Source organism: Microtus ochrogaster, chromosome 18 (genome assembly GCF_000317375.1).
Source record: "Microtus ochrogaster isolate Prairie Vole_2 chromosome 18, MicOch1.0, whole genome shotgun sequence".
NCBI lineage: Eukaryota > Metazoa > Chordata > Mammalia > Rodentia > Cricetidae > Microtus > Microtus ochrogaster.
The window spans coordinates 52,622,601-52,639,990 of NC_022020.1; the positions used below are offsets into that span (position 1 = coordinate 52,622,601).

Here is a 17,390-nt window from a genome sequence, read left to right on the forward strand (position 1 = left end):
GAGTTCGAGACCAGCCTGGTCTACAAGAGCTAGTTCCAGGACAGGCTCCAAAACCACAGAGAAACCCTGTCTCGAAAAAACCAAAAAGAAAAAAAAAATTGTGACTTATTTATGATAAACTGTGTGTGGTGGTTCTTAACTGACCCAAAAGGCTGAAGCAGGGACACTGGATCCAAGCACAGCTTGGTCTATATATGTGAAGGTAGCTTGGACTACAGAAAGAGATCCTGTCTTTAAAACACAAATTGTCCTTTGTCTACAATGTTTATTATTTTCCATTCCTTTTTTTGTTTTTTGTTTTTTGTTATGGCTATATCAACTGGCCAGTGAGCTCATGCTCAAATCTTATGTGGGTTCTGGTGATCTGAACTCAAGTCCTCATTTGGAATTGTCTAATTCCAGTTGACTCCGGAATGATACACTTCAGCTGGTTCCCAGCTCTTAGGTAGCTTTGGCAAACTAAAACAGACCATTGTCAAGCAGGGCTTAGTGTTGGAAGAGCGTGTGTGGAGGCCTGTCACCAGCACCAGAAGACTAGTCAACAAGCCTGTGTCGTTTCAGTTCTGGGTATAGTTTGAAATGACTTAAAGAACTTAAAGCGCTGAGCAAAAAAACCGGGGCACACATGCCTTTTGTCCCAGCACCTGGGAGGCAGATGCAGGTGGATCTCCGAGTTTGAGGTCAGCCTGGTCTACCTAGTGAGTTCCAGGACAGCCAGAGCTACATAGACTCTTTCACAAAATCCTGGGGGGAGTGGATGAACTAGTTGCATTAGTAATATATAATTTTAAAAAGTGAAGTTACTTACATGTGAGTTCCCAATGATATGATAATATGCTTTCAACACTGCTTTTGTTAATTGCTGGTTGCACAGCAGCTATGCCAAGGAGACTGTGGGAAGGGAGCTAAGCGCCAGACAGGCTGTTTCCTTAAAGCCCCTTGTGGATTTGTAGTTTTCCTTCAGATGGAGGCCTCGCTAAGGAGCCAGGGAGCACGGGGAGCTGGAAGACCAGTTCCTCACCCAGTGTGAGTTGGAGGAAAGGCAGAGGGAGGACTGTGAGGAAGCCCTAGGCGTCTGCAGCTTGCCTGCCAACCCTCAGGGCTGCAGCCTGTGTTTAACAAGCTGGAGTCACTGATTAATAGCCCAATGCATCATGTTGCTGGTCAACTTATGACCCCCAAATATTTAAGCAGGGATGATCTGTTGCTATGAGACAGTGGCAAAATATTTTTAAAAGTCGCCAGCTTCCTTCTTTTGTCAAGAGTAGAGAATACTTTGCTGCTAATCTGTGCTATGAATAGGGAGGAATCTGAGTCGCTGGGGGAGCTAGCTCAGTCACTGTAATACCTACAGCTTGAGCAAGTTTGATTTAAGGTTCTGCGTCTTGCCTGCAGCTGCCTTCTATGCTTTCTGCACGTTGAGTGGCCACGGCTCTGGCAGTGTGTGCAGTCGTTCTGTGCAACAGTGTTCCCGGTACAAGGTCAAGCCTAAGTGCCGAGTTGACCTCGGTGTTTGATATTCTCACTGCCTGTCTTGGGCTCTGGCCTGGCTGCTGCCTGCTGACTTGTGTGGGAAGGGGTAGGTAGACATGAATTTGTGGGTCCTCGGAAAGGACAGTGACTATCTGTATTGCCTAGCGTTTTTATCCACTTGACTAAAGCCAGAGTCATTTGGGATGAGAGAACTGTGATTGAGAAAATCCCCTACCAGACTGGCCTATGGGCAAGCTGGGGGGGGCATTTTCTTTCTTTGAGACAGGGTTTCTTTGTATTGCTCTAGCTGTATTGGAACCCACTCTCTAGAACAGGCTGGCTTCAGCTCACAGAGATCTGCCTCCTGCATGCTGGGATCAATCACATGGACTGTTACCTCCCAGCCAGTGGGGCATTTTCTTGATTAATAATTGGTGGGGGAGGATCTAGCCTATTGTGGGTGGTACCACCCCTGGACAGGTGGTCCTGGGGTCTATAAGAAAGCAGGCTGGGCAAGCTATGAGGAACAAGCCAGTAAGCAGCTCTCCTCCATGGTCTCTCTATCACTTCCTGCCTCTAAGTTCTTGCCTTGAGTTCCTGTCCTGGCTTCTTTTCATGATGAACTATAAATTTTAAGGTAAAATAAACCTTTCCCCATCCAAGTTGCTACTGTTCATAGTGTCTATCACCATCTTAGAGTCTGCTCAGAGAACCAGCCAGTTTTCACTGGACAGCACAGCTAGACAGGATAGAAGAGAACTCCTGTTTGTAAGAGAGAAGAAGCCCATCCTAGATAAGGTTAGACCAGGGAAAAGCAAAGCAAGAAAGGGCTGAGAGGCCAGAGGGACCAGCGCCCAGTAGGTGTGCTAGTCAGCTGCTGTCGATCGCCTAGATCCTCACCACACCCACTGGGGCATGGATAGCAGGAAGAGTCTGAGCGCCCTCCTGAAGGTGGTGAAGTCAGAGGGGGAGGCCACCACCACGGTCAGGCTAGGGTGCCTTCTGCAAACTTACCTTTTTCATCACAGAGTGAATTCGGAGGGTCTTCATGTGCCTTGTCCAAACACTGTAGTGTAACAATGGGGACCCCTCAGCCTCATGATGGTCATGAGGCTCTATCCTTAGACAGGTAACTAGTGTGTTGTGGATGGTTGGGGTTTTCTATGTACACTCTCAGATGTTAGCACACACGATTCTGTGTTCAGGAAATGGAGTGTCTCTGTAAAGTTTGTCTGCAGGATGAGCTGCTCTATGAAACAGACTAGATGATTTTTCCTAGCCACTTGAACTGTTGATAAAAACTCAATTTTCTTTTTGGTTTTTCGAGACAGGGTTTCTCTGTGGTTTTGGAGCCTGTCCTGGAACTAGAGACCAGGCTGGTCTTGAACTCACAGAGATCCGCCTGCCTCTGCCTCCCGAGTGCTGGGATTAAAGGCGTGCGCCACCACCGCCCGGCCAGAAAAAAAAACTCAATTTTCTTGTAGGCATGTTAGGTTCCTTTCCACAACTGCACTGGATGTAACTCGAGGGTAGGAATGTCTGTGCCTGTCTTCAATTATAGATGCAAAACCAGTAGTTAGTTCCTAGAAAAATGGGTAATAAATGAAGTGCCCCATTCACATCAAAACTCATTACAGGGGTGGGGTGGGGTGCTGGAGAGATGGCTCAGAGGTTAAGAGCACTGGCTGCTCTTCCGGAGGTCCTGAGTTCAATTCCCAGCAACCACATGGTGGCTCACAACCATCTATAATGAAATCTGCCACCCTCTTCTGGCCTGCAGGCAGAACACTGTATATACATAACAGATAAACCTAAAAAAAAAAAAAAAAAAGTATTTGTAGCCAGGCAGTGCTGGCATATGCCTTTACTTGGAAGGCAGAGACAGACAGATCTGAGTTCCAAGGCCAGCCTGGTCTACAGAGCTAGCTAGTTTCAGGACAGCCAGAGATACACAAACTCTGTCTTGGAAAAAAAGTATTTGTATATAGCATGGGTTTTAAATCCTTTGCCCAAAAATCCTTGAAACCAGATTTTTGTGAAATATTTGCATATGTATAAGAACCTTCCTTGCCAGTGGGATAGCAAACATGAATTATGTTTACTTTACACTTTATACACAGAACCTGAAGGTTCAATGCATCTTGTTTTTGGCCTCTCATATGAGGTCAGGTATGGAATTTTCCACTCATGGCATCAGACCTAATGAAGTTAAGGGTTTTGAAGTGTTTGGGATTTTCAGAATTAGTGCAAAGTTCAGAAAGCTCAAAAGAGGGAAGGCAAATAACTGATGTGTGTGTGTATCATGTCCTTTTTGAACTTTGATTATATGCCAAAATTATTTTAAAAGAGGCAGACAGGCCAGATCTCTATGAGTTCAAGGACAGCCTGGTCTACAGAGCAAGTTCCAGGACAGCCACTGTGGTTACACAGAGAAACCCTGTCTAAATAGAGAAATAACAGCAGTAAGATCAGAGCTGGCCTGATGGGGCTACATAGATAGACTAACTCAAAACAAATGACATTATCAGGTAAAGATAAATGTATCTTAAATGTTTATATATAGATTTATGTCATTAGTTTGCTTGTTTTTTTTTATTTTCTTTTTTTGAGATAGGGTTTCTCTTTATTACAGTCCTAGCTGTTCTGGAACTAGCTCTTGTAGACCAGGTCGACCTCGAACTTAAGAGATCAACCTGTCTCTGCCTCTCAAGTGCTGGGATTGAAGGCGTGCACCACCACTGCCGTCCTGCTATTTGTCAGTTTATTTTTTAAAATTATTTATTTAGTATACAGCATTCTACCTGCATGTATGCCTGCAGACCAGAAGAGGGCACCAGATCTCATCATAGATGGTTGTGAGCCACCATGCAGTTGCTGGGAATTGAACTCAGGACCTCTGGAAGAGCTGCCAAGTGCTCTTAACCTCTGAGCCATCTCTCCAGCTCTTGTCATTTGTTTAATGTCCTGGTGTTGACTCCAGGACCAGGACCTCTGTGTAGTAAGTGCAGGGAGCAGGACCCCCACCCCTGGGTATAGGCTTGTCCTATCTAAAGAGGTACCTGCTCACGTGTTTTCTAGACACTGTGGTGGGTACCTGCTGCCTGGCTCCTGTTTTTTGCTCTAATCTCTTATGCTCTGAAAATACTGATCGAGGAAAGCAGGTCCCCTCTGGAATCTTGTTATTTTGCAGGACAGACAGGCGCCGGGAACAACTGGGCCAAGGGTCACTACACTGAGGGCGCGGAGCTGGTGGACTCGGTGCTAGATGTGGTGCGCAAGGAGTGTGAGCACTGCGACTGTCTGCAGGGCTTCCAGCTCACGCATTCGCTGGGTGGTGGCACGGGCTCAGGCATGGGCACCCTGCTCATCAGTAAGATCCGGGAGGAGTACCCGGACCGCATCATGAACACCTTCAGCGTGATGCCATCGCCCAAGGTCTCAGACACCGTGGTGGAGCCCTACAATGCCACGCTGTCGGTGCACCAGCTGGTGGAGAACACTGACGAAACCTATTGTATTGACAATGAAGCTCTTTACGACATCTGCTTCCGCACGCTCAAGCTAACCACACCCACCTACGGGGACCTTAACCACCTGGTGTCTGCCACCATGAGCGGCGTCACCACCTCCCTCCGATTCCCCGGTCAACTCAATGCTGACCTGCGCAAGCTGGCTGTGAACATGGTGCCCTTCCCACGCCTGCACTTCTTCATGCCCGGCTTTGCACCACTAACAGCCCGGGGCAGCCAGCAGTACCGTGCCCTAACGGTGCCTGAGCTCACACAGCAGATGTTTGATGCCAAGAACATGATGGCTGCCTGTGACCCGCGCCACGGCCGCTACCTGACGGTCGCCACTGTCTTCCGGGGCCTCATGTCCATGAAGGAGGTGGATGAGCAGATGCTGGCCATCCAGAACAAGAACAGCAGCTACTTCGTGGAGTGGATCCCCAACAACGTCAAAGTGGCCGTGTGTGACATCCCACCACGGGGCCTGAAGATGGCTTCCACCTTCATTGGCAACAGCACCGCCATCCAGGAGCTGTTCAAGCGCATCTCCGAGCAGTTCTCGGCTATGTTCCGCCGCAAGGCCTTCCTGCACTGGTTCACTGGTGAGGGCATGGACGAGATGGAGTTCACCGAGGCAGAGAGTAACATGAATGACCTGGTGTCCGAGTATCAGCAGTATCAGGACGCCACGGTCAACGACGAGGAAGAGGCTTTTGAAGATGAGGATGAAGAAGAGATCAACGAATAGGGAACCGTAAGATGCTAGAGTGTACACTTGCTCTCTTCTTAGCCCTGATGGTGTGGGCCTGCTGCCCTGGTATGCACATGTTACAGGCCCCTCTCAAACACTGCACTGTTCCCAGGTTATCCGGAACAAACACTTTCCTCTGCTGGAGAGTTGGCAGTCCCACCAGACCAGGGTGGTTTTGTACAGAAACACTGAAAGCAAATTAAGGGGCTGTACAGGGCTAAAGATAGCAACCACCTTCCATTAAGTGCCCAGCCATCAGAGTTAACAGGGGAGTTAGAATAAGGATTTGTTTTTCATTCTTGGTGATAAACCTAAAGCCACACAGTTTTGCCTTAATTGAATATACAAAATGGAACTTGGTGACAATCCATTCATAATAAAATGCTGAACGTGTTTTTTGGTCTCTTGAACTTCATTGAAGCAATGTGATATGTAGTTCTCATTTTTCAGAAACCTATTTTGTGAGATCCCCATAAATCACACCTATCTTGGAAAAGAGTCTGCTGTGGGTCAGGCTTTACAGGTGGCATGCAGCTAAGCCTTGCCATGCCCATTCCTGTGCTGGTGAGGTGACACTCAAGATGTGCAACTTTTTCCGTTTCCCCAAACAGGCGACACTACTCTCCTGCCCCGAGGTCGCACAAGGCTTGCCAGGACAATGGCGCCTCTATTACTGTTCTTGTGAGGCAGGAGAAGCCACGGGCACTTGACTTGTAGCAGGCATAGCAGCTTAAGGGTGAAATGTCTCAGCTTTACCTGCCTGGAAACTTAAGAACTGGATACTTTGGCAGACAGTTCCTCCCTGCCACAGACTGGCCCAAGTTCCATTACTACTTCTCTGTCAAAGAACCCAAGACTGTTAACAGTTCATCACCATACAGTTCATCATGAGGGCATCCTCCTGACTAAGCAGGCCTTATGGCCTCAAACAAGTCTCCATTGAGCTATCCCCTCCCAGAAATACCCAGTGGGGAGAAAAGGAGGGACAGTGTGGCTCTTCTGCAAATGACCATGCAGAGTCGATACGCTGGTGAGAGAGCTGGTACCTCGGTGCATCTCTGACCCCATGAGCTGGAGTGTACCCATCAAAAATAGCTCCTACCGCCACTGAAAGACTGCTCCAGGGATGCCACTGTCCCCACATCAGCAATGCACAAGGCAAGCTGGAATGTTTTTTATAAGATGCAGCTAAAAAGAAATACAAAATTGGCATGGTGGTTTATAATCCCAGTACTTAAAAACAAAGCAGAGTTTGGAGACAGGGCTCAACAGTTAAGAGCACAATGCTCTTGAAGAGGACCCAAATTCAGTAGCTTATAATTACCTGTAACTCCAGCTCCAGGGGGATCTGATACTCTCTCTTCTGTCCTTTTCAGGCACCAGGCACAGATGGCGTACACAGACATACATGCAGGCAAAATACCCATGCACATAAAAAGATAAAAATTAATCTTTTAAAGAAAACCAAGCAGGGAACTGCTGTCAGTTCAGTGCTAGTGTGGACTTACACGGTGACTTCCAGGCCAGTGGGCTAGAGTAGATCCAATTTAAAAAATAAAATAATCAGTGCCTCTAAGCTCAAATAATGGCACTTGAAGATGGGAGTTGATCTGCGGTTGTACAATCTTTATAGCCCTCTGCTGGAGACTGACAGCAGTAACCACACACACCTCCAGCACCGCTGGGGACCCAGATCCATCATTCCCTCTAGGAACAGCCAAGCCCAGACGGCACAATGCATACCTGTTATGGCCAGCTCAGCTCAGGGAGAACCTAGTTGATGCAGCTATCACAGCTCCCAACGACTGACTCTTGGCTCCAACAGCACCAGTCCAGGACATAAATCTGGAGGGCTGCAGCTTTCTGTGGCAGCTGATGAGATCAGTTGGGTAAGATTTTGAAGAATTTATCTTCAAAAATGAAAACCACTTAATTTCCTGACATTATGTTCTCTAAACATAAGCACAGCATAGTGACCCTACACATGTTCAGGAAAAAGGTACAATGTCCACCTTTTATTTCTGATGTAAAGAATCCATATTTACACAATACATTCAGGTTTTTAAATATGTTAGTTCTCTATAGAAAACCATTCTATTGAAACAGCAATAAGTGATCTGAATTCAAATTTTAAAATATTTGCTTGAATCAAAGGACTCGAACTGAATTTTATACAGCACTTCTGCAGAGATATCGAAGGAGGAAGAATGGAGAGCAGGTAACGGGAAAACATTCTCCTAAAACAGAATAGGATTCCACAGGACAGGTGGCATCTTCTCTCCTGTTCCGGCCACTGTTTGTGAGGCCAAGGCTGAGGGGCAGGAGAGTCCCCTTGAAAGGCCTGGGTTGCTGGCACTCCTGCAAGAGCAGTGCAGGCCGTCTGCTCAGCCTGGCTCAGTCAACAGGTGGCTTTGCACCGGGGCTGCTGCTGAAACTGCAAGCTGAAGCCCTGGGAGGACAAGGTAAGGGGCCTCCAGCCCCGAGCCTAGCTCACGACCTTCTCACTCAGGGGCTCCTCTTTCTCCTTCTCCTTCTCCCGCTCTTTGTTCCAATCTTGAAGGCCCTCAGGGAGTGACGTGTCCTCGTCCAAGCTGCCAGTGCCTTCCACAAATTCTTCATACGTGGATTTTTCTGTAAATGGTCTGGGGCCCAGAAGTTCAACCATATCATTCTTATCTAATACTTCCTTTTCTAACAGTAAAAGAGCAACCTGAAATACAAGTGATTTCCATTAAAAATTACTCAGCAAAATTTACTCAGAAGTTAAGATTTTTGCTTTTAGCTGACTTCATTCTAATAAGAACCCAAGGAGTCCGGGAGGTATCTCAGTGGTTAAGAGCACTTGGCTGCTCTTACAGAGGACCAGGGTTCAGTTCTCAGCTCACTGCCATTTTGTAACTCCAGTTCCAAGGCATCTAGCTCCCTCTTCTGGTCTTTGAGAACACCAGACATGCACACTCTGCACATACATGCATTCAGGCAAATACTCATACATATTAAAAGACTGTAATATTAAAAAAATAAAACATGGGCTGGTCAGTGGTGGTGGTGCATGCCTTTAATCCCAGCACTTGGGAGGCAGAGGCAGGCGGATCTCTATGTGTTCAAGGCCAGCCTGGATACAGAGTAAGTTCTAGGACAGCCAGGGCTACACAGAGAAACCCTTTCTCAAAAAACAAAAACAAAAAAAATCTAAAAAAACAAACCCCAAAAAGATCAAAAAGACAACTGAACATGTCTCATAAATAAAATCACATGATTTTTTTAAGAGTAAGATGTGTAATATAGCGGAAGTCAGAAATGTCCTTCATAAGCAAACAGGCAAACACATTTGGCACATCTACACAATTAAGGATTATGTAGCTGTAAAAGGGATGCACATACTTCTCTGCAAGAAAGTAAAGCACAAATGTGCAATGCAGGTTACGCTTGCTTTTAGGAGGGAAGAATAGATTATGTGCTATTGAGGTGACCATCACCTCGGGACTACTCCTCATCTGAAATCCTTACACAAGCAAAACCAAACTGACAGTGCATTTCTCATAACTAATTGTGAATGGAGCACAAGAGGAATAAAAGCTTTAGGCTTCTGCTGATGCAAGCACACAGTGCAGTCGTGGGTGAGCGTGGATGTCTGTGCATACAAACTGAGCCACTCTCACAGCACCTCTCAGACCGGTCACATTGCCAGTGCTTGGTAACCACCCACAGCATAGCACAGGACATAGTACAGGAGAGAGGGGACCTGCAAGGGCCGTAGCTGGGTCAGAACACTGCCTCTGCCACTCACCACCTCTGTGACCTTAAGCCACCACATAGCCTCTCTACATTGTTTCTTCACTAAGAAGTGGGGATAATGACACCTCAGGAGGTTGCAGGTTTAGCTGGTACTGTGTAAGCTAGTTCTCCTTATTCTGAAGGGTCTCAGACAACCTGCATAGGAGAGCAAAGCCTTCAAGCCCTCTCCTCCCAGTAGACTGGTCCCCTGACAGGCTCAACACTTTATCTGCATCCTTTTCTCTGCTGGGTCACAAAATACTTCTGACACCCACAGTGTCAGGATCCTTAGCCAACTCAACACATTTTCCTTCCATCAAACATTTCTTTGGTATATACTGAATACACGTAGTCTAGGCAGGAGTGAGATAATCTTGCACGGGAATAAGGCTGGCCCTAGCATTCTCCTTTGCTCATTCAAAGGCTTTCTTCACCTAACACAAGAACCAGAATAGTGCTGCTTCTGTACCCCAGTAACGGGGAACACTCAACACCAGAGAGAAGGAGCACAGGAGGTCGGAAGGAAGGAAGGGATTCTTGAGTCTAGACACCAACTAAATCACCTGTAGAAAGCCAGATAAGGTGACTCACCCCTGTAATTCCAGTACTCAGGAGGCAGAGGCAGGGGAAGATTGGCACCAGCCTGCTACCCAATGAGTTCCAGGCCAGTCAAGGTTACACAGCAAAATCCTGTCTCAAGAAACCAATGAGGCTGGCAAGAAGGCTCAGCAAGTAGATACTTTCTGAGCAAACCTGATGACATAAATTTAACCCCTAGAATGCACATAAAGGTGGAAGGAGAGAACCAGCTCTACAGAATTACCATCTGATTGACGTTTGTATGCTTGCTCGTGCGCACACACACACAACCAAAGCACTCATGCAGAGAGTCATCCATATGCTGGCACCTACCTTCTCTACATCAGCCTTCTTCTCGGTGAGAAGAGCCACAGTTCTTTTATAGGCATCATTAATGAGTATCCTCACTTCATCGTCTATCATCCTCGCCGTGGCTTCACTGTAAGGCTTCTCTAATACCATGTCCCCCTGGCGTGGGAGGTCAAATGAGATCTGCCCCACCCTCTCATTCATGCCGAACTGGACAATCTGAAAAACATCAATACTTAAAGGTTAGATAAAAGAACCTTTACCTTTGAACACTTACAGAGGCCAGGGGACAAAGACACTCTGTAGATGACAGCCAAGGGTAGCAGCATGATTTAAACTTATACGGGAGCACAACAGGACAAAATAAGTGGACAAGCAGTGGGCAAACTACAGCAGCTCTGAAGCCCTCAGGCTAGTTCACTTGTGGAGGGACAGGAAGAAGAAAGAACCAATTGATATTGCTGCTGGTGGTGGTGCACGCCTTTAATTCCAGCACTTGGGAGGCAGAGGCAGGGGTATGTCTGAATTCAAGAACAGCCTGGTTTACAAAGCAAGTCCCAGAATAGCCAGAGCAACACAGAGAAACTCTGTCTCAAAAAAACCAAACCAAACCAAACCAAAACAAAAAAGCACTTGGTAAGATCAAACTGCCAAGAAGTTCTCCTGTGAAAAGACAGTCTAAACCTGAGAACACGTGACACAGGACGACACCTGCATCTTTCACAGATTGTGTCAAAGGAGCCAAGGGGCCATGTGAGTGACAGATGGTTCCCAGGCCCTCTACCTTCTGTCACTCCAGTTCCCAGGGCTTCCGCATGTACACAGTGCACAGACACATGCAAGCAAAACACCCACAGATAGGCATAACACAGAAGTGAAAGGATCCTAAGGGAAGGGGTGTTTCTGATCCAAGTGGGAAGCGGCAGAGACAAGGAGTGGAAAGCTCAGGCTTCCCCACCTCCACAGCCTGACCTCCCAACTCATGAGACCTCAAAGACAAACAACGCAGAATAATGTTTTCAGAGAGGAAAAGCAGAATGGAAACAGGTCTGCATCACAGGGGAAACTGTGACCCACTGTTCCAGAAATGAAGCACACAGGAGGAAGCAGAATGGACTCTGTGAATCAGACTCAGAAGGACTCCGGAGGCTAGAAGACAGAGAAAACTACACACTGTAGAAAAAAAATTTTTTTTAAAGATTAAACTAGACTGGGTGTGGTGGCAACGGCCTTTAACCCTAGTACACAGGTGGCAGAGACAGATAAATCTCTGAGAGCTTGAAGTCAGTCTGTCTATAGAATGAGTTCCAGGACAACCAAGGCTATACAGACAAACCCTGTCTCAAAAAACCCAAAACAAACACAAACAAATAAATGGGCTTAAACTAGAAAGAAACAAGAGCAAATAAATAATAAGTAATAAATAATAAAAAAATAAATAATAAGTAATCACTGAGACCACACGGGGAAGGGGGACCACTTTCAAAACAAGACATGGACGATAAGCAAAGAGCTGCCTCAATGGAGAGCGTTCCCACAGAGACGGCTCATGTCTGCCCAGGAGACACAGCCTACCGCTGGGGCTGCTGAAACCAGCAGTAAAAGCTGAAGAAAGCACAGGAATGGGAACAGGTCAAGAGAGGCTGCTGTTTAGGGGAGGGGCAAGGGACAGGCTGTAGGGAGATCCCGAGTTCCACTGTCAAACTGTTGCAGGGACATGGAACTTAAAAATTAAAGTATAGGGCTTCTAGAGCCCAGGTTTGGTTCTACATGGCAGGTCACAACCATCTGAAACTCCAGTTCAAGAGATCCTGTGCACTTTTGGCCTCTAAGGGCACTAGGCATATGCGGTACACATGCGTACATGCATCCAAAGCATTCATATAGATCAAATAACAAATCGTTTTTAAAAATCAAACTTTACAGCTGGGCACTGTGGCTCATACTGAAATACTAACACTTGGGAGGAGAATTCAAGGTCACCTTCACCTATACATCAAATTTGAGACTAGCCTGAACAAGAGACCCTGCCCTAAAAAATAAAAGCTTTGAAAAAACTAAACTTTAAACTCTACCTATAACCATTACATACAGGATTCTTAGGAAAAACTCTGAAGACTGCAATACTCTTTTTTTTTTTTCCCTGTAAGTTTTTATTGTTTTTGTTTGGTTTTTGATAGAATTTCTCTGTATAGCCCTGGATGTCCTGGAACTAGCTCTTTAGACCAGGCTGGCCTCAAACTCAAGAGATCCATCTACCTCTGCCTCTTGAGTGCTGGGATTAAAGGGCACCACTACCTTCCAGAAAGTTTTTATTGTGTTAGTGGACTTTTTGTTAGGTTTTGTTTTTATAGTATTTTAAACTATTTATATGTGTATGTCCTTGTATGTGTCTGTACATGAGTCCAGATGCTCTTAGAGGTCAGAAGTTTCAGATCTGGAGTTACAGGCAGTAGCAGCTGCCCAATGTGAGTTGTGGGAAGAGAATGTAGATCCTCTGCAAGAACAGTACACAGTCTTCTGAGCCATCTCTCCAGTGAATTTAAGAAAGAATCCTTGCAAGCAGAGAAAACTGTATAGCTCAATAAAATCAATAAAAAAATTTAAAAAAGAAAGAATCCTTGCTTTAAGAACCTACACTAGGGAACCATCTGTGCCACCTCAGTCCTTCACAAAGGCTGACTTCCCAGGCTAATAGAAAGGGAGGCAAAGCCCAGGTACAGACTCACCTGGGCATAGGCACTCTGGGTAACCTTCCTCAAGTCATCCTGGGCTCCGGTTGTAATTCTTCCAAAGAAGATCTCTTCGGAGACGCGGCCACCCAGAGTCATGCACATCCTGTCCAGCAGCTGCTCCTTTGTGTACAGATACTGCTCCTTCGGCAAGTACTGAGCATAGCCCAGCCCCTTACCACGCGGAATGATGGACACCTGGTGAGTAGAAAGCACAGCGGTGAGGCGCCCACTCCCAATACAGTCTTGATCTAGCAAGGGCCAGGAGGGAAAAACTCTCACCTCAGAGTTCCAGAAAGCATTTCTGCCCTCTGTAAAGGCAAACTAAAACCAGTTGTTTAGTAAAGAAGTCCTGATGACTGCTGGCTGAGGTCTCCTCAATTCTGGCAGTTACCTGTGCCTCAGAGGACGGATGAAGGGGACGGTGGGCCAAGATGCACAAGACCTTTCATTGCCCTACCAGGTCCCTTTTATGAACCTAGGCAATTTCCTTTATCTTTAGAAAACTGTATTGAAAAGGATTTCTCTATATAAAGTCTACCCACTTTAAACATTTATAGTGGGTTTTTTTCTTTTTCTTTATTTTTTATTTGGTACCTGGAGGGACAGCTGTGGGTGGTGGGAACCGAACTCTTATATTTTTGATTGTGAACCTAGCCTTTAACGGCTGAGCCATCCCTCCAGACCTACAGTGATTTTTTTTTTTAAGTTTTATATTTATTTTTATCTTATGGTTGTTCTGCTTATGTGTGTCTGTATACCATGTATGCTGGACACCCTGGGGTGGAGTTACAATTATGAACTGCCATGTGGGTGCTGGGAATTGAACCCAGGTCCTCTGGAAGAACAGCCAGTGCTCTTAACTGTTGAGCCATTTCCCCAACACCCTAAAACATGAGTTTTAGAAGCAACTTCCAACCATAACTAATACATAAATGCTGCCACCATGCCCCCAAGTTGCCATGCACAGTCCCAAGCAACCACATTCCAGCCTACAACAGGAAAGTTTACCCTTTCTAGAATTGTGCGTAAGCGCCACCGCACAAACTGCACTGTGTGTCTCGTTTTACTCCGTTTTTGAGATTCATCCATACTGCTGTGTGTACTAACAGCCTGCTTATTAATTTCTACTGCTTTACAGCATGTTGCTGCTGTAAATACAGCAGGTATCCGTTTTTTGTTGTTGTTCTTTTGAGGCAAGGTCTCACACTTGCCTAAGCTCTGGCCTTGCGCTCACAGCATGTTAATCCTACTGCTTTACCCTCTGAAGTGCTGGGATTACAAGCATGAGCCCACCATGCCTGGCTTCCAGGTTATTTTTGATGGACAGCGGGGTTGTTTCTAGCTGACTACACTATAAATACAGCAGAAAAGTCCTTGTGTAGAATCCATTTTCACCCATTTTAGGTGAGGATCAAGTCAGAATAACATTTACCTCCTGTAAGTAGTGCACACATCCTTGCCATCGACACCCTGCTACATTCTAACCACTCCTAAGTGGCTCTGGTATCTATGTCTGCCTTTGCAATTCCCTAGTTTAGTGCCTATTCATATGCCTTATTTTATGAAGTGTATATATCTACTGTTTTACTACGTTGAGTTTAAGATTTACTTTTTCAGATATAAACCTTCTGTCAGTCACATTTATGGCAAACATTTTCAGAATGTGGCCTTTTCTCCCCCACTTCCTTTTAAAATGACTACATTTTGAGACAGAGTGTTACTATACAGCCCAGGCTGGACTGGAATCCTGGTCTTCCAGCCTCTACTTCCTGAGTGTAGCACAATGTGCCTACCTAACCCTTTCATATTTTCTTAATGGCATTTCTCAAAGACAAGGGTGCTGGGTTTTTGTGGGGTTTGTTTTTGTTTACTTTTGAGTTGGGGGTCTTATTAGGTTGCCCAGGCAGGGTTCACTATTATGCACGCCGGTCAAATGCTCTGTCACTGATTTACACCACCAGTAGTGCTAGTTTCTTTATTTATGTAGCCCAGACTGACCCCAAATTTAAAATCCTCTTGCCTCTGCCTCTCAAGTGCTGACATTACAGGCATGTGATACCATGCCCGGACCTCAAAGACTAAGTTTTAAATATCAATGAAGTCTTAATATCAACCTTTTTATTGATTGATTGATTGATTGATTGATTGATTATGTGTTATGTGTGTGGCTGTGTGCATGTCAGAATGTTTATTCCACCAGGTGGATCCTGGGATTGAACTCAAATTGTCAGATTCAGTGGCAAGCACCTTTACCCACTGGGTTACAGTTACAGAACGCTTCAGGCCAAGGGGTGGTGCATTTCCTCACCACCACCACCACCAACGCTGCTCTCTCCCAGCCCTGCTCTGTTTTGGACACTTTCTGGCTCTGGTCTTCTGAAGAGTGAAAAGTCAAGGCTTACCTTGACTACAGAGTGAGCTCAAGGACAACCTGGGAAACAGTGAGACTCTCCCCAAAATAAAAAGTAGAGGGAGTAGGGAGAAGGTTCAGTCAGGAAAGCGCTTGCTATGCAAGCATTAGGACCAGTGTTCAGATCCTTCCGAAGAACCTGACTATGATGCCAGGTGCCTGCAATCCTAGCACTTACAAGGCAGAGACAGGAGGATTCCTGGGACTGCCAGCTAGTCTTGCTGAATCAACATACCCCAAATCAGTGAGATGCCACCTTCATAACGATAATGGTGAATAATAACATGGAAAGCTATAGAGAAAGACACTTAACACTGACCTCTGGCTTCCACACTCAAGCACACCAAGTGTAAGCAGATTTGTGTCCCCACACTTAAACACATACATACATATACAACACACATACTGAGAAATACAAAATAAATATAAAATAAAATAAAAAAAGAGCTGGGGGGGGTATAGCTCAGTGGTAGAGGATTTATCCAGCATATATGAGGTCCTAGGTTCAATCTCTAGGGTGACAGAGAAGGTTTTGTCAAAAATTGTGCTCTATCTGCAGGAGGATGTATGTAAGCATTTCCTTCAGCTACCATTAGTTTCTGCTACATCCCTCCAAAGGTACATTGTATCTGCTATCTCTCCAGTGAATATAACTCCTTTTCAGTCACTGCTCATACTCTAAGCTGGCCTGCCTGCTGCAACACACTCTGTGGCACCTTTAAGAGCGGGTCTGCATGCTCCAGATACCAGCCGGCAACCGCATGGCCTGCTTCGTGGTAAGCTACTGTCTTCTTCTCCTCGGGCTGCAGAACTTGGGTTTTTTTCTCCAAGCCTAATAATAACAAAAACCCCAAATCACTATTTTAGTGACAATGACATTAAAAAATAGCGATGTAACGCTACAACCTCATTACTTAAGACATAATTTAACAACTAACCCGCCTAAACTTTCTAACCAAAATCAGAATAAAGGGTCAAGTCTGAAATATATACAACTACAATAAAAATGTATATTTCTCATCTCTGCCTCAGGCTCGCTTTTATCCTAACCACATTTATTATTATTATTTTAAGCCACATACTTATTTTGGGGAATAAGCCACACAGGCCAGATAGAAACACTCTAGGAAGGTCACTCCCTGACACACAGTTAATGCCTCCAGGCAGTGGTGCGAGCCTTTAATCCCGGAGCTCGGGAGGCAGAGGCAGGTTAAGAGTCTCGGTGAGTTCAAGGCCAGTCTGGTGAGTTCCAGGGCAGTCAAAGCTAGACAGAGAAACCCTGTCTCAAAAAACAGACAGATAGACAGAATTCAATACCAACTGGAGGGCACAAAGATCTGCCATTTCAGTTTTTTCCCAGCTGCAGAGAGGTTGGCTCCCAGCCTCACTTTGTATCATGATTTATGACTGTAAACCCTGATGGTGAAGATTCTGTGGAGGCAAACCATCACACCATCTTCGAGGGTTCTGTTTTGCTCAATGCAATTCATCTGAGATAAATATATTCCACAAAGCTGTCAGGGTCAAAAGTTACTAATACACCCATGGTTCCACAAGCATTTCTTTTTCTTTTTGTAGTGCTGGAGATGGAACCTGGAGCCTTGTGTATGCTAAGCAGGTACTCCACTATTACGCTTTAACCCTAACCTTCTTGCTTATCTGAAAATACAAACCATCTCCCCACAGTTCACAGGATATCTTCCCTTTCTCAGTATGCCGCATTATTACAAAGACAAGGTCGTGGTTCACAGAGGCAGCACTATCAACAGGTAAGCTCTTTTCTACCTCAGAGAGGGAAGAGTTCAGAGGCAAGAAAGCACAAGGTGAGCCGGGCGATGGTGGCGCAC

General features: G+C 45.7%; 2 protein-coding genes across 3 annotated transcripts in view; one reads left to right on the plus strand and one right to left on the minus strand.

Annotated features, from left to right (window-relative positions):
* Positions 1 to 6,126, plus strand: part of Tubb6 (tubulin beta 6 class V) — a 14,113-nt gene extending 7,987 nt beyond the window's left edge. For both annotated transcript variants that reach the window (XM_026783663.1, XM_005356223.1), the window contains exon 4: positions 4,664 to 6,126. In XM_026783663.1, the coding sequence (XP_026639464.1) occupies positions 4,664 to 5,730 (1,067 nt within the window). In that variant the 3' untranslated portion in view covers positions 5,731 to 6,126. The remainder of the gene's footprint in view (positions 1 to 4,663) is intronic.
* A 1,594-nt stretch (positions 6,127 to 7,720) lies between these two features.
* Positions 7,721 to 17,390, minus strand: part of Afg3l2 (AFG3 like matrix AAA peptidase subunit 2) — a 43,137-nt gene continuing 33,467 nt past the window's right edge. The window contains exons 14-17 of the mRNA XM_005356224.2: positions 16,260 to 16,375; positions 13,128 to 13,328; positions 10,423 to 10,617; positions 7,721 to 8,443 (exon numbers count right to left, since the gene is read on the minus strand). Of these exons, the coding sequence (XP_005356281.1) occupies positions 8,219 to 8,443; positions 10,423 to 10,617; positions 13,128 to 13,328; positions 16,260 to 16,375 (737 nt within the window). The 3' untranslated portion in view covers positions 7,721 to 8,218. The remainder of the gene's footprint in view (positions 8,444 to 10,422; positions 10,618 to 13,127; positions 13,329 to 16,259; positions 16,376 to 17,390) is intronic.